Source organism: Cryptotermes secundus, unplaced genomic scaffold, assembly GCF_002891405.2.
Source record: "Cryptotermes secundus unplaced genomic scaffold, Csec_1.0 scaffold644, whole genome shotgun sequence".
Taxonomy (NCBI): Eukaryota; Metazoa; Arthropoda; class Insecta; order Blattodea; family Kalotermitidae; genus Cryptotermes; species Cryptotermes secundus.
The window spans coordinates 427733-445384 of NW_019742971.1; the positions used below are offsets into that span (position 1 = coordinate 427733).

The 17652-nt window shown below is 41.7% G+C and overlaps 1 protein-coding gene across 3 annotated transcripts in view; it reads right to left on the reverse strand.

Moving 5' to 3' along the window:
• The window catches only part of LOC111873606 (protein rolling stone), a 72429-nt gene that overhangs the window by 6575 nt on the left and 48202 nt on the right, over positions 1–17652 (reverse strand). For 2 of the 3 annotated variants that reach the window (XM_033755131.1, XM_023868460.2), the window contains exon 2: positions 2141–2276. In XM_033755131.1, coding sequence (XP_033611022.1) covers positions 2141–2227 — 87 coding nt within the window. In that variant the 5' untranslated portion in view covers positions 2228–2276. Of the gene's footprint in view, positions 1–2140; positions 2277–6723; positions 6864–17652 lie in introns of those variants that run through there. The other variant, XM_023868461.2, reaches the window with a different exon arrangement.

Consider the following 17652-nt stretch of genomic DNA (forward strand, 5'->3'; position numbering starts at 1 on the left):
TCAGTACATGCTTTTAAAATCAGACTGTGCCTATCTTACATATCTTAGGCTACAGCAGTCTATGAGTTGAGTCAAGCCTTATGTTACGACCGACGATCAGTCGGCCAGTGTGTCTTGGAATAAAGCACCCGTCTGGGGCTTAAGACCAAATTTTTATTACTGTCAGACAGTTGCAGGTTTGGCGATATGGGGTGCTCTGTCTGATGAGAGGATGCGTCTGTCATTTACAGTTGCTGCTGGCATTTGCCAGCGTAATCGCTCTTGGTTCCAAGTCCCATTGGACTCGTGAACATACTTTACTGTCTCAGATTTGAGACTTCCTTTTCATCACCTCCAGCGACTTGCAGGACTACGGTGGAGGTATTCAACTCTGCCTCCACATAGGATTAGTAATATCCATTACTTTTAAATTATAGGCCCTGCATGTGTGTATATCACTTTTCGCATTTGATTACAGTGAGCGTAGCAGACTTTTGAAGAGTTGTTATAAGTGTACTCCACTGAAGTAAACTGGTTTACCATATGTACGTTTTTGGTAAGGATCCCAGCTGTATATACCTTTAGCATGAACCACATAGAAACCATTTTTTTTGTGTCTTCTGTGTTGTGTGTTTATTTATTGCTGCAGTACATGTTTGTTATGTTTGCTGAGCCATGGTAACGTTTAATTTGCCGTTGCCTAGCAGTGGGCCATCTTTAAGTAATAATGTCACAGTATATAGCACCCAGCAGTAGAATAAACATCGAACTCCAAACTTCATTTAATGAAGAAATGTCTCCTGTCGGATGTGCCAGCATACAGTCCAGTACAAATTTACTGACATATTGGAGCCACATGCTGCTTCAGTCTTCAGGGTAGGAAAGTTATTGTTATTTAGCAGTACTGTGAATTTCGAGACGATATAGCATAGGAAAGTAAGCTGAGTATGAATTAAGTTGTATTTGTATGAGCAGAGGTTTACTGAATTGTAGCCACTCCCACTTCGTATTTCGGAAGTTTCAGCTCAAGTATAAGCTTATAGGTTGGCTTATAATGTTTCTCATGATTTTACTTAGTTTCTTGAAGCAGATACAGTGATAACAATTTCAGCAGACCCCAACTGCTTCCTTATGTTTCCATATGAAGAATGGAACATCATAATATCCAATTTGACATTATAGTGTGACATTACGGCTGAAACCTGGACCAGTGGAACAAATAGATGTGGCCATTGCTAGGCAACAGTGCAGAAACATGTGTCTGCAGTAACAAATCAACATACAACAATAGTGGAACTGTTCAAAGTGGTGTTTTATGTGTGGTGTCAGAGGTCAGAGTTGGCAGTTAGTTCATGGAGTTGCAAATGAGCAGAGGCAGTTTGTGGTTGGCCATGAGGAATCTCCATTGTTAGCTACTGCTACCTAGAAACGACTAGTGATGAAAGAATAACAGACAGAAGACTTTGTTTGTGCTGTAGTTGCAGTGATCTGTAGAATGTGTAAATTAGAGATGGTATTATAATCATTATGTAGTTATGAGCTATAAGGATTGAATAAATCCAATCAATCCAAACCCTGTGAGAGTATAACCTCTGCAGCTGAAGCAGCTTATGCTGTTAATGTTGGTAATGGGATGTGGTGCTGTACAGTACTGAAACATCTGCAGCTGTTCTTAATCCTCATGTCCTTATAGATTCCTTCTTACATGTTAGAGACGAACAGAATCAAGAACGGGTAAATGTGCAAGGAACTGTATTTATAGAATTTTTTAACCCTTATGTCTCAGTGTTTACTACAACTCACTTTAACTTACAGAATCTCCATATTTTACTTTCAAAATACTCGTATGTTAATGAGTTTTGTATGATTCTCAAAACCAACAGTGATTATTTCCCTAAAGAGTATTAACTGTTTGATATTTGTAATGAGGATGGCTTATGTTTTCTGTGAAGCAGGAATTTAATTTTAACAGTGTAGGACTGCGTACATGTAGAGATATTGCAACTTTTCTTTTATTACCCTTCATTCAGACATTATGAACTGCTGATTTTGGTCTCATGCGTTCATTCGTTCCAGTTTTATTGTTCTGTCCATGTTTCTGATTCCTGTTCTGAACGGGTATTCAGTGACCTTCTTAAGGGGTGAAAGAGTTTCGATTTACCTGGCATCGTACAAACTGCTCAGGTCTGTCATGGCTGAAACCCAAAGATCTGATATTGAATTCTCTTCTCCACATGGCTTTCATCATGTTGGTGGAATGGGTTCTTGTAGAGCGATTCACTGTTTGCTGACTAGATCTGCAACAAGAAAAGCAAGAGAAAATAAAGGTTAAAACTAATTTAAAATAACCATGGTAATGGCCAGTGCATAGTGTATAAGAAACTCCACTTTACATTACTCAACAAACTTTATCAAATGCTTCAAATGCTACTTATGCTCAGTATGCAGACCCTGGAAATGAAGGCAGTCGGTTCCCCTGAAATGTTGGTACCATTTTCTGGCCACACATGTCACATCCTAGAGGACTGTAATCTTAATACTATTTATGCAGTTGTGGTTTGCGTTGTTTTTGCCATAATGGTAAATGCTGGGTACCATGTCACCCAGTCTGCATTCAAGTGGTGATCCCTGGAAGCAGCAGGCTACATATTGTCATGTATTTCGTGACTATAGACACAATATGGATTGGTAACTGGATTTATTTCACGATTACAACTCAGAATTACAAATAACTATAACACTGCACAAATTGCTGTAACCCACGCTAATCTTCTCACCTTGTTACAGCCTGCATTAGTCGTTGCCTGCTTATAGTCTTCTAGCAACAGCTATTTCACATGACTTTACAGTTCAAAAACTGCAATTTCTAAGTCAAAGTCAAAATCACATTGTGACTGACAGTCAGTTAATCAGTCAGTCTTGGTGTCGAGCCCAATCTGGGGTTCATGACCAGATTACTATTTGACAGTTTAGGTCTTGTTATTGTGGGGCACCCTCTCTGATGAGAGGACGGGTCTGTCTTTTGTCAGAGCCATTGTCTGTAGTAGTAAGTCATTTGTCATAATGTAAAGGATATTTACATTTTACACGTTGAACATGATGTTGTTTCCCTTGGGTTTTCCAGTAAAATTCCGGAGCGATGCCTTAAAATAGGCACAACAATTTTCTTCATCTTTATGAGCTTGGTATATCATGTTCATCCAATCATTTCTGATTCCATACAGTATAACATCTCCAGTTGAAACAGTGTCGTAAAATAACTGAAGAAGAAACAAAAATTCCAAAATAACAAACCTTACATGCCTGGCCATAAGTAGTTCCTTGGTTATCATCGGTAAAACTAGGCAAATCTACACTGTTATCTCCCATTTTGTCATTTCTCGTCATATTAAACAGAAGTGGTATATTTTAATTATTCCATTTTGAATACACCTCGAAATCTTGCACCTCCTCCATGTTGGAATTTTAAAAAGTAGGAATTAGAAGCCGTGTAGAAGTATACGTCCCATTTAAATACGTATTGTATAAATGCGTTGTTTTTTTTTCGATTTTGTATGCCCTGTTAGTCTTGACGTTCTTTTATTACAAATACATAGGCCTATATATTATTACAATCTACAGGCTATCACGCTGTTTGCAACACTTTGTAGGCATACATTTCCTTATATATATATATAAAGTAGAAGCTTATCTTACACCTTAAACGAGGTCTATGTTTTGTTTTATGTATTAGTTTTTTTTTTGAGCGATTAACCATTATACAGAACAACTAATCGCCGACTTTTCTTGATATATCACGGAACACATAGAAAACGACGCTTCAAACAGTTCTTCTATTGTTGCGTGTATTGGTTGCAGCGGAAACGTGTTTACCGAGCCGTTACCTAGCAACGATAGGGTGGTACACAGACTGATGGGAGTGATTTATGAAGTACGCCGTTGAGATGGGCTCACATGCCACGATATTATGGCATGTAGGCCCGTTACTAGGTAGCGATCGCAAACAAACAGGTTCCCACGGCAGCGAATCAACACGCAACAAAAGAGGAGCTGTTGGAAGCGGTGCTTTCTGTGGCCCGCGACTTGCTCTTTGCTACATAATGGTGCGGTTAACACGTCTATGCAGCAACACTTGAACTACAATGGTAGAAGAGCTGTGTTTTCTCCGAGGTCCGTGCCGAGGGGTTATAAGCAGGACGAAGTTTAGAGCTCAGTAACTGTAAAATGTAAATATCCTTTACATTACGACAGACAACTTACTACTGCAGACAATGACTCTCACAAAAGACAGACCCGTCCTCTCGTCAGAGAGGGCGCCCCACAATAGGAAGACCGTAACTTCTAAACAGTAATAAATATCTGGTCATGAGTCCCAGATTGGGCTCGATACCAAGACTGACTGACTGACTGACTGACTGACTGACTGACTGACCATCAGTCGCAGTGTGACTTTGACTTGAGTTCAGTAACTCCAGTGTGGAGGCTGGGTCGAATGCCTCCACCGTGGCCCTATGAGTCGTAGGAGACTATGGAAAGAGAAGTCTCGAATCTGAGACAGCAAAATATGGTCTCGAGCCCCAAGGGAATGGGACCCGAGAAAGACTGCGCTGGCGAGGGACAGTAGCAATTGTAAATGACAGACCCACCCTCTCAACAGGAAGGATGTAACATAAGGGCTGTGACCTCAAGTGTTCAGTTGGAAAAGAATGATGGTCTCGAATCTGAAAGTGCTTGTCGTCAAGACGAAGTGATTGGTGGTAAACCGCAAGTCGTAAAGTAACTCTGACTCTGAGCTTAAACTTGGCGGTGGCCAAGCTTACAACCGTTCAAGTGACTAAGCTGCCCTTGTAGCATAAGATACTTAAGATGGGCATTATCAGTTCCGCAAAGCCTGTACTGATAGAGGACTTGTATATGAGTATAGTGCAGAAGTAAGAATTTTCAGTAACACGCTATCTATGCGATACGTACCCTTGACGAAAGGCCAAGCATATTCATAAGAGACAACCTCATCTTCTCATCAGAGAGGATGTTAGGTAAAGACTATGACCGCAAGGGTTCAGTAAAAAAGAATCTGGTTGTGAATCTCATGCAGCTTGAAGCTAAGACGAACTGATCGCCGTTAAACCGCCCGACGTAAAATAACTTAGACTTTGACGTTTACTTGAGCTTAGTCAGTTGAAAGTTAGTCTGTGAAGAGAGTAGTAGAAAATTGGTGTGAAATTGCCGTCAGCCTTTAAGTTAGTCAGTTCAAGCACTGAGAAAATTATAAGGGAGTCTGTAAAGAGAAGACTTGGTCGGTGCAGTTGAAGAATTTCCACTGTTAGAAATCGTTGCCAGGAAACATCAAGTGTAACAGACTGAGAACAGTAATCTGTGTGCTCTAGTGACTTGTAAAGTGTGGAGGTCAGTGTTGGCGCTATAGTTAAATGTAGTTACGAGTTGTATGTTAAAGTGATCGATAAATGCAGTCAGCAATCCAAACCCCGTCTGTAGTCGCTCTAACACGTGGCAATGTACACGCCAAGTTTCATAAAGCTTGGTTCAGGCTTTCAGACCGCCTCTGTGATCCAGAGGTCCGGGTTCGATTTCCGGCGCTACCAGATTTTATGAGAAGTAGTTGGTCTGGAACGGGGTCCACTCAGCCTCGTGAGGATAATATGAGGAACTACTCGTATTTCAAGGAAATAGCGGCTCCGGTCTAGAAAACCGAAATTAACGGCCGTCGGGATTTGTTGCGCCGACCACGCGACACCTCTATCCGCTAAAGTTTGAGTTAATTTGGGTGACAAGCTGCGGTCTCTCGGTCGGTATAGTTCGCTTGCGGACTAAAAACACGGAGTTTGGTTCAGGCTTTCAAAAGTTAATAGAAGGGGGAGGGATACACGGACGTGCAGACAGAATGGAGATCTCACAGGACACGTCTAATATTTTTTTTTTCAAAGTAGAGAATGTGGGACAAAAACTGCAAATTATAACTCGAGTTCCCTATTTAGTAACGACTGTATACTAGGTTAAGGGCTTCACAAAATTTTGGGATCAGTTTGGACTAATTGCTTGAATTTCCATTTGCGTACGACTGCAATATTAAACGAAATGTTTGAAGAAATTTTAATAGAATGGCAGTCTAATTTAGTAAATAGTTATATGTCCACGACTGTTAAAATTAAAATAATATAAAGATTCTGTCATACGAATCATGTGTGTGTGTGTGTGTGTGCGTGCGTGCGTAAATTGACGTGAATTTCTTTTTCGCGGACCTTGAATCTGGGAAAATCTGTTTCGGACAAGAAAGAGCGAAATTAAATTCGACCGTCGGCTTTTAGTGTTGATGTGTAGTACCAAAATTAATCGAAATTCGGCTGTTAGTTACAAAGACGAGACATGCGAACTTCAGTCACGAAATTTCCAGACATGTGACGAAAACTTTCATAATTCTGTAACATAATCTGTAAAATAGTTTTATTTACACTGTTACATAACATGCATATATTACTGATAATTAATGTTCTCAATAGGGATAGAAGAGGGTATGTCAAAATACAAGAGAGTTACCTTCTAAATTATAAGACAGAGACAGAAATTATGAACAGCAGAAGTGCTTACATTCGTAAAAATACCGCGAGAATGAAATTCAGCGTTTTAAAATTTTACACAACGTGTTTACGTTTAGTGTTGATCACAGCAGTATGTTTGACTATAACAAACTCATCAGAAAGAAACTATAATTGTTTAATAGCTTACCGAGAGAATCTTTATATAGGATATCCATAAATATTCAATACACAGAACCAAAAAAATTCGTAATATACGTATACTCGTATTTTATACAGATTAATATGTATGGACATCTTCGCTTTTGTTGCGTGAGTGACGTGTGTTTCTCCCATTACGTAAGAGTTATATGACATACAAGTATAAAAATGATTAAAGTAACTGCATTCTGACGTCACGCTGTTTCTGATTTGATCTAATCACTTAATGTCAAAATAAGCGTTTATTAAAGCAAATACCGTGTTATTTCGAATGTAAGCCGTACATTTCTCACATTTTTTCCTCTTGAAAAATTGAGGAGCGTCTTAAGTTCGAGGAATTATGAACCAGTTTGCAAACTGTCGACGGGGCAGCCTGGAAAGAACCTAACGTAAATACATTCAGAGAGAATCATCAAGTCACACCACCACCATCATCATCATCATCCCCACCTTTAACTACAAGTCAACCCCCAACTTTCATAACATTGTGACGCGTTACCTTACGTCCATCACCGCGACAACCGCTACAATAGGAACGGACACTTCCGTTTCACGACAACGAATACGTGGAAATTGTGGAGTTCTCGCAGCGACAAATCGTAGCAACGAATTGTCGTTGAGTAAAAACGGATGAGACGAAACACTTTACCGCTGTAATCTATAGGGAGCGTTCCCGAAGCAACGGATTGCCGAACACGTGAGATCGAACCTTGGCGAGGGGTGTCCTCTATTACGTCCCCGTACGCCTTATATAAAGGGCCTGGCCTCGAACGACCCGTGTGGAGGCGGGGTCGAATACCTCCACCGTGACCCTGCAAGTCGTAGGAAGCGACGAAAAAGGAAGTCTCAAATCTGAGACAGTAAAATATGGTCGCGGGTCTCAAGGGACTCGGACCCGAGAAAACTGCGCTTACAAGGGCCAGCAGCATATATAGAAGACAGACCCGTCCTCTCGTTAGAGAGGGCGCCCCACAAAAACAAGACCGTAAATGTAAAACAGTAATAAATATCTGGGGCTCGACACCAAGACTTACTGACTGACTGACCGTCAGTCGCAATGTGACTCCGACTTCGGAAGTCGAGTATCAGAGAACTGAGAATCGAAGTGGAGACAGAAGTCAAGTGGCACTGCAAGTGGTGATAACTGTAAGGTGTGTAAGCGTGAGAGTCCAATAAAGATTCGCTAAATCCGAGACCCACGTAAAGTTATTTGTCGCGTGACATACCCAACACGTGACAATATTAATTTCGAGCGACCGCTGCAACGGTGTAGATCTGACTTTGCGTTCCACTTGTTGCCGTCTTTGTGCAACTCGGTTGCTGTTCTCCTGTCTTCTCTTTGTTGTCACTACATGTTTCGGCTGAACGGGCCAACATCAGGTGTGCAGGTTTGTTGTGATGAAGGAAACATGCAGTGACAATAAAGAGAAGGGGAGACGGCAAAAAGTTGAAAGCAAAATCAGACCGAAACATTCAGTTCGGTCGTCTGACAGTCTTATCGTTCAGGTATGTTCAGTTTTCTATCAGTTTTACCCATGGAAAAGCGTTTTACATATGACGCCGGATTCAAAAGAAGAGTTACTATGTGCGCTCAAGAGATAGGCAATTGTGCAGCTGGTAGGAAGGATACAGTAAGTGAGGCATGTTTACATCATTGGCGAAGTACAAAGACAAAACTGTTTTCATTTCTGACAGTCTTTTTCTGGGCCAAAAGTTGAGTGAGGCCTCGGTTTTAGAGTATTTAAAAGATTACGAAATAAAGAATTACGTGTAACTAGGGAAGCCTTAATGCCAAAAGAGAAGATTGTGCTAGAAACAGTAATATACCTTTCAAGGCTAGTCGTGGATGGTGTGAAAAGTTTATGAAGACAGAAAGCTTATCATTACGATGTAGGGCAAAAATTAGCCAAAATCTTCATTCGGAATTTGAATCAAAATCGATTGAATTTCAGCCAAAGGAACAAGTATTCTTAAGCAAAATCGGAAGTGCAGATGAAACTGCAGTTTTTATCTGCATGCCTCGCAATTATGCCCTAAATTTGGAAAGGAGAAAACAAGTGGCAATGAAAACCACAGGCTAAGAAAACTTACGTGTTACTTTTTTTTTTTTTTTTTACATTTCCTACAGAACGGACAATACTTTGCAAGATGAGGCACCGACTAAATAATTAACATTAACATTACTACATCTACATCACTAGCCTCCAAAACAGTTTATTATATATACACAAAATATAGAATACTCCAATTTGTCCGTGGGAACACAGCAAAATCACAAAAACCGACGACTGACTCGATGATGTAAAATATCACTCCAAGAATTTTATTCTTGTTTTATATTATAACTTCTGTTTTATATAATTTAATTTATTGTATTTTTACGCCAAGTATTTTAATATAATTAATATTATTTTATCCGGTTTTATTAGTACTGCAGTGCAGTGGTTAGCCGTGTATTTGCCCGATGATGGCTATTAATAGCCGAAACATGTAGCAGAGCCAGACTAGGCACTGACCTTAATGTAGTTGTGTTGTGACGGTTTTAATAAAGAAGTTACGTGTTACTGTCATGTTGAGTATAACCGCACATGGCAATAAATTACCACCGCACGTAATATTAAACAGAAAGACAGTGCCAAAAGAAAATCTCTGCAAAAATATAATAGTTCGGGCCCCAAAATAGATGACATCGGAGTTAATGGAAGAGTGGCTTAGGTGCGCATGGGTCCGTCGGCCTGGTGCCTTATCAGAGCCACGGGTGCAGTTCACGGCCATCTCCCCAACATAATCACAAATAGGTTAAGGAATAAAGATGCTGATCTGGTGATAATTCCTAGTGGCTTGACAACTCAGTTAAACCACATGATGTGCCAGTTAACAAACCGTTCAAGCATCGTGTCTGTGAACACTCTGGCGTCTGGCTGAATAAAGACAATAAAAAATAAAAAGAACATCAGCGTCAGTAAGAGTGGAGTGGATATCAAAAGCTTGGGAAGAAGTATCAAAACTGTGGTTTCAGTCCGCAAGCGAACTATACCGATCGAGCGACCGCTGCTTGTCGGCGAAGTTAGTGTCAACTTCAGGCCACGCCATAGCTGAAGCGGTTAGTCGCTGGCTTCCCGATCCCGGGTCTGGTCAAGTGGGATTTGTGGTGGACAAAGTGGCGCTGGGGCAGGTTTTCTCCGAGTACTTCGGTTTCCCCTGCCAGTCTTCATTCCACCAATTGCTCCACAATCACCCTCACCTATCATCTGGGGCTGGTACAATAGGCCAGAAGTGGCCGCAGTACAAGGGACTTAGTCCCACCCCACTAGCAATAAAAAGAAATAGTGTCGACTTTAGCGGGTACAGGATGTCGCGCGGTCAGCGCAATAAATCCCCACGGCCTTTAATTTCGGTTTTCTAGACCGGAGCCTCTATTTCCTTGAAATATCCACTCAATTATCCTCACGAGGTTGAGTGGACCCCGTTCCAGACCCACTACTTCTCAGAAAATCTGGTAACGCCGGGAATCGAACCCGGACCTCTGGATCTGTAGCCAGGAACTCTGACCACTAGACAACAGAGGCGGTAGTCAATGTTATTTTAGAATCGTTTCTAAACTGATGTTTGTCTGATGCAGAAGAAGGAACGCAAGATGACGTTCTTTGGGTACATCATCTTCAGAATTAAATTTTTTTAAGTTCGCCTAGTGGGGGGTGGAGTCCAGCTGGGTCCACTCGGTACGTCGGCCACTGATTGGCCTATTGTATTTTCCCCGGGTGATTATGATGATGAAGAATTTGGTGGAATGGTGATTGGCAGGGGCAACGAAGTACTCGGAGAAAACCTGCCCCAGCACCACTTTGTCCACCACAAATCCCACTTGATGATGTTATATTTTAGCGTCCTGTTGCACTGATTTATGTCCATGATTTATTCTGACCGTCTTACAGTGCATACATTTATTCACCTTACTCTTCTCTCTTGCACTACATGTTTCGGCACTAAAGTGCCATCTTCAGGTGCTTTTCGATGTACGTCGAACTACTGCATTGCATGCCCTGCTGTCTTTGTACTAAAATAACTAAAATATATATTCGTCATGTAGTGCAAGAGAGAAGAATAAGGTGAATAAATGTATGCACTGTAAGACGGTCAGAATAAATCATGGACCCACTTGATGAGACCACGGGTTCGAACCCGGGCCGCCGCTGTGGGAAGCCAGCGACTAACCGCTTGAGCTATCGCGCGGCCATCATCTTCAGAAAAGGAAAGTGCGATTGAAGGAACACTAGACTTTTTTTGGTTAAATAAAGAAGATAGAAAGAAATGTGCAATCAGTGAAAATTTTAAATTTTCATTTTATTCCTGTATATTTTCCATTACTTGACACTTTAAACGTGTTCTAAATATTTTTGTTAATTGATATGTTCTAAATAAACTCTGAAATAAACACACTTTTGTATTTTTTTCCTAAAACCCTCATTTAAAAAAATCGTGCTTCTTAAATTTGAGAGCATCTTATATTCGAAGTAATACTGTATGTTGTCACGTGTCGGTCGGTCGATTAAATTGCTTCGCCAGCACAGTCATTTCTGGCTTCATTCTCCTCAAGATCCCTGACCAAGATTTTTATTCTCTGTTAGACGTGTACGTGTTTCGAAATGGGGAGGGGGTCGATCTTTCTATGAAGGCGCTACGTTTGTTGCACCGCAGTTTCAGCACGAGTATATCCGCGCTGTCACGGCGTCCAGCTCACTGTGGGCTCTGTGTCACTGCACTGCACTGTACAGGCTCGGCCTCTCTATGTAGGCGCTACGTTTGTTGCACCGCAGTTTCAGCACGAGTCTATCCGCGCTGTCACGGCGTCCAGCTCACTGTGGGCTCTGTGTCACTGCACTGCTCTGCACTGCACTGCACTGCACTGTACAGGCTCGGCCTCTCTATGTAGGCGCTACGTTTGTTGCACCGCAGTTTCAGCACGAGTATATCCGCGCTGTCACGGCGTCCAGCTCACTGTGGGCTCTGTGTCACTGCACTGCACTGCACTGTACTTGAATGGAAAAGTAGCGACTCCGGTCTAGAAGACCGAAATTAACGGCCGTGGGGATTCGTTGCGCTGACCACACGACACCCTCTATCCACTAAAGTTGGCATTAACTTCGCCGACAAGCGGCGGTCGCTCGGTCGGTATAGTTCGCTTGCGGACTACAGCCCACGAAGTTTTTTTTTACTTCGTATGCCTGGCTTCTCCTTGTCAGTGCGACGTACATTTTGGTTTGCATTGTTTAGGATTACGTCTGTGTCCTGCATAATTTATTGATATGATCATGCACGTAAGCCACGTGCAATCCGCAGACTGGTGTGCACCTGTCAAGATTTCCAGTAGGGCGGAGTAGTCTGCTCTGCAGGCGCCGCAGTTTCAAGAGGTGACACGCATAAGTGATAACTGACCCAATCAGAGCTTTCTAAAGCTTAAGTTTAAAATTTGGACTAATTTGACATAGTGTAATAGAGAACAATTGGCCTAAAACAAGGAACAGTTTGGACCAGTAACACCTGCCTGGCCACAGTGCATTGGGACGGAACTTACATATTGTCACGTATTTAGGTGTGTGACTGTAGACGGGGTAGGGCTGGATATTGGATTTATTGACCATTTGTATACACCACTCGGAACTACAGTTAATTACAGCGCCACTGCTAATGTACAACAATTCACAGATCACCACAGCACCCCCTAAGCCTTTTTTCAGCCTGCCGTGTTTTTAACAAACGTTCCCTAGCAACGGCTTCTAACAGCAAAGATTGTTCCCCCGCTCACGTCATTACTCTCCGGCGAATTTCTCGCAACTGAAATCGCTCAGCCGCCAACCAACTACTTCACTGAGCTGAATTGCTCAGCCAAAAAGTCGAAGTCAAAGTGAAAGTTACTTTACGACTGGCGGTTTACCACCGATGATTTCATCTTGGCGTCAAGCCCCTTGAGGCAACGACCAGATATTATTTCGACTGAACGCTTGCGGTAATAGTCCTTATGTCATATCCTCTCAGACGAAAAAATTGGTTTATCTCTTATGAATAGGCTTGGCCTTTCGTCAAATGTACGTATCGCTCATATAGTCAAAGTTCGAAGTTATGTTAGGACCGACGGCCAGTCGGCCAGTCTGTCGCGCAATAAAGCACCCATCTGGGGCTTACGGCCGGATCTTTATTTCCGTCAGGCAGTTGCGGGTTTGTTGATGTGGGGCGCGCTCTCTGATAAGAGGACGGGTTTTGCCAGTGTCACGGTCAGCAGTAATAAGTCAGGTGTCTGTACAATTTACATTTTACATCTTATTAAATGTATGTATATACAACATATGCAGGGCTTCTGTCAACCCGTGTTCACTGCAGCAGGATAGTGTCTGGGGTCCTCGCTATATAGCTTCAGGGCGGACAGAAGAAAAGAAAAACATCCCCGTTCCATTGTGACTGTATTGTTGTGTGTATCTCGTTTCCGCGGGAACGCGTTCATCGAACCGTTACTAAGCATCATATGTTCCTTCTCGCGATCGTTGCATAGCAACGGCACTACACGTTACAATATTATGAAATCTCCCATTACGAAACAGCCCCTAATCACTTTACGGCCAGAGTAAACTAAAAATGTACATTAAAACTAAATTACATAAATGCGACATTTTATTTAGCAGGTTCCTGATTTGAATTCATGATGTTTCAGATGTAATAATGTAAGAGAAATCAAAAGGATTGAAAGTGCTAATATGGCATTTTTACTACGATAGCCGGAAATACTTTTTATTGGAAATGTGATTAATTCCTTTACTTAAAAGCCAACATACTTCATTTAAAAACTTTTGCAATTAATATTTGAAACATTTTCAGGAGATGGAAGTTGAAAAGCATAGCACCACGCCATAAAGTCGCATGGGCCAATGGAGTTACAGCTGCATGTATTTTTAACCTTTATGGAGGTGAGTGGTCAGCTTCATGCCCCGGCCACTTTATCCTCGGTACCCATTGGATAGGAGGCTCTATGGGCCCTAGAACCTGTCTGGACGCTGTGGAGAACAGACTTGCTGGGAATCGAACCCCCTTTCCTCTGTCGTTAAGCCCGGAGTCTAGTCGCTATACCGACTGAGCAAGAAACGCAATGACCAAAGCTGATTTTAGTGGTGATATAGGCCTTGCCCTTGACGTTTGCAATGTTGTAATTTGGTCTCGAAAACCTTTGTTGAAGTGGTTTACGTGCAACTGCTCATGTGACTCTACATTTTTACGTGGAACTATTTAAAATCTCATGTAATAATTACACCATTTAGATAGATTGTTCAGTGTACACTTCAGGCATGTATTATGTCACTAATGAAAGTCTTTTAATAAGCAAGTTAGTAGTACATTGACTGAGCTACACGTCTTACCTTGGTCCACGTTACTGGTTCCGGCAGCATGCCAAATACCTTTGACTTCAAGAAATAGGCAATGTGTATTTTTGTATCTGCCATTTTGCATTACGAACGATTATGAAATTTAAGTTCGTAAAGAAGCTCATTCACTTTTTGGAATTTAATTACAATCTTTATATTTAAATTCTTTTACACCTTCACATAGCTGGAAGCGAAGTTTTTCGAAGAATAAATGTTTGTAAGCCAGTTTCTCATGTGACACTGTGGTTATGTTTTGGGATATTGATGAAACCAAGTACAAACCATGTTTGTTATAGGCCTGGATGTTTAGGGATAACTGAGTATCAAGTGTTGGCTCATCTCTCATTTATTAGAACTGTATTATTATTATTATTATTATGCAGCAAAGAGAGCTGTGAGCGTGAACTTGCCAAATTCACTATGTTGTGACGTTCTGCTGAGAAACATAGCAGTCTGGCTTCTTAAGGGCAATAGGTCAAGTTAGACGTATTAATATGGGACATGAAAATTACCGAAACAGGGCGATTACCAATTTCGTGACCTGTCTACTGGCGCGGAAGATTATAAGAAATGTTTCTATGGCCGATTCAATTAAGAAAACGTTCTTTAAAGGTTTTTAACGAGATTTAAGACTATGTAGCATTGAATTACAGGATGACTAGTGAATAATTGGAGGATGTGGAAGGAAACTGCATGCCCTTGTTTACTATTTAGACTATTGCTAGTGGGGTGGGACTAAGTCCCTTGTACCGCGGCCACTACTGGCCTATTGTACCAGCCCCAGATGATAGGTGAGGGTGATTGTGGAGCAATTGGTGGAATGAAGATTGGCAGGGGAAACCGAAATACTCGGAGAAAACTTGCCCCAGGGCCACTTTGTCCACCACGAATCCCACTTGACCAGACCCGGGATCGAACCTGGGCCTCCGTGGTGGGAAGCCAGCGAGTAACCGCTTGAGCTATGGCGCAGCCTCATGCCCTTATATAAGTTATACTTTGAAAATTTTCCTGGAAAGACGGAGGGGAACCACGGAACCCTCAGTCAGAATAATCGGTCTGTCGCCGGGCCAAGGTTTGAACCTGGGGCCTCCTGCATACGAAGCGATATTGCTACACACTCGATGGAGGCGCTCAATTATTAAGACGATGATAATAACAACAACAGGGCCGGTGTGGCTCGGTGTAGCGACTACGCATCAGGCTTTGACGACCGACGAATCGGGGTTCAGTTGTCCGCTGGGGCAGAAAATATGTCCGGACCGACTCTGAGACCCACCCAGGCGCCTGTCCAGTTTATACCGTGTATTCATGGCGTCGTGCTAAATTCAGCGCAGGGATAACTTTGCCTTTACTACTACTACTACTACTACTACTACTACTACTACTACTAATAATAATAATAATAATAATAATAATAACAACAACAACAACAACAACAACAACAACAACAACAACAAAGCAAATTTTGGAGAAAGAAGGGTGCAGGTATCCAGATGTGATGTGGGGGGGGCTTTTAAGGTTTTTGTCAATGGGCAGACATTTAGGACACTGAAAAATGTAGTGCTGAATTGTAAATATGAACATCACCAGCGCGATTCCATCTTGACTGTACGCTTTGTCGTGCGTTTCTAATGATAGCTTTCTGCTGGCGAAACAGCTGCCGAGAATTCAACGGGAAAACTCATCATTAACTATGTAAATTTTCGTACTGTTGTCTTCCCCGCCTTTTTCCCCGTTTTTTCTGGTCTTATATGTTACTGAAGGATAAGTCAAGGCCGGATGTTTAACGCCATCTCCCACGAATATGAATATGCAGTATGAGAATATAATTCTGGAACATTCTGCAATTACAGCTTAGTGAATTCAACCAGTATTATGGTGTACAGGTTGTGAGGTCTGCTCTGTAATTGATAGATTTCTGGTTCAAATCTCGGCTTGGAGATCATGCTGAAGTCTTTTTTTTATTTTTTTCCCTCAATAAAAGTTGTGGGTTAGATCTTTTCAATAAGCTGTGACAACTTCCTCGCACGTCTTTACCACATTTCTGTCAATTACCACTCTCATCGCTTGCCCTTGATACTCAGCAGTTGACACAGCATCAAAAAACATTCACTGTAAATCTTGACGTTTTTTTTATTGCTAGTGGGATGGGACTAAGTCTCTTGTACTGCGGCCACTTCTGGCCTGTTGTACCAGCCCCAGATGATAGGTGAGGGTGATTGTGGAGCAACTGGTGGAATGAAGATTGGCAGGGGAAACCGAAGTACTCCAAGAAAACCTGCCCCAGCGCCACTTTGTCCACCACAAATCCCACCTGACCAGACCCGGGATTGAACCCGGGCCGCCGCGGTGGGAAGCCAGCGACTAACCGCTTGAGCTATGGCGCGGCCAGCACACTGTACATTACAATTAACAGTGTACAACTCAATTATGAGTGTATCAAAATGTGACAAATTTATGCCTTTATATGGCATTTAAAGATAAGATATGACATAATCAATAACACTGAACATCTTCAATTATAAATAAGGTATGAAGCTATATGAATTAATTTGTCACATATGTCTGTGTTCGAAGTATCAGGGGTTAATTCTATGGCTGTGCCTCTCAGCTTCCGAGTGGTGCAGTCACTGACTTCAATTTTTCATGCCCTTTTCACCACTCATCCATTTTTATTGTTAATTACTGTAAAAGAAAGGGAGGAACAAAGAAGTTACCTTGAACATCTGTCATTTAGTTGCTAAGAAGTAATTCAGAATGGGGGAAAGTTGCTTAAAGTAAGCAGCAGTGGTCTACTGACCTGCAAATCACTAACAGAAAAACATAACTTCAGGCTTAATGAAAAAGTGACATACAAGAACACACATCTTTATTGTTCCCTTGCAGAATAGCATACATTCAGGAATCACATAGAGTTTACACTTATCACGTACATTAAAGCCAGTACTTAACATTAATTGCTACAGCAAAGAGAGCTTTCCAGCATTCCACATTCAGCTTTTGGTTTATATAAACACAAGAATGTGGAAAATATTCTAAATTTGAGTAAACAAAATTGTGTCACATGTAGGTGATCAAAATATCATGAAGCCCCCCTTCCTCCTTTTCCCCCACTTATATTGTTCTTGAAGAAGTAAAGTGTATAGCTTATTACATCAGAACAGTTAGCTGTGAGGAAACTAGTAGTGTGTATAAGAAAGTGCAAGCAGACTGATGATAACATACTGCTTTTACTGATCAGACTCTTACCACAGTCAACACAAACTTGTCTCTTAGATTTGCCCTGCCATTATATTAGAACCCCTTCCACAGACATTGTTCCTACTCAATTCTGCTTTCTTCCCCTTCATATTCTTCCATTTAGCTATATCTGTCTTATTTTTTTTTTATTATTATTTTTATTATTGCTAGTGGAGTGGGACTAAGTCCCTTGTACTGCGGCCATTTCTGGCCTATTGTACCAGCCCCAGATGATAGGTGAGGGTGATTGTGGGGCAATTGGTGGA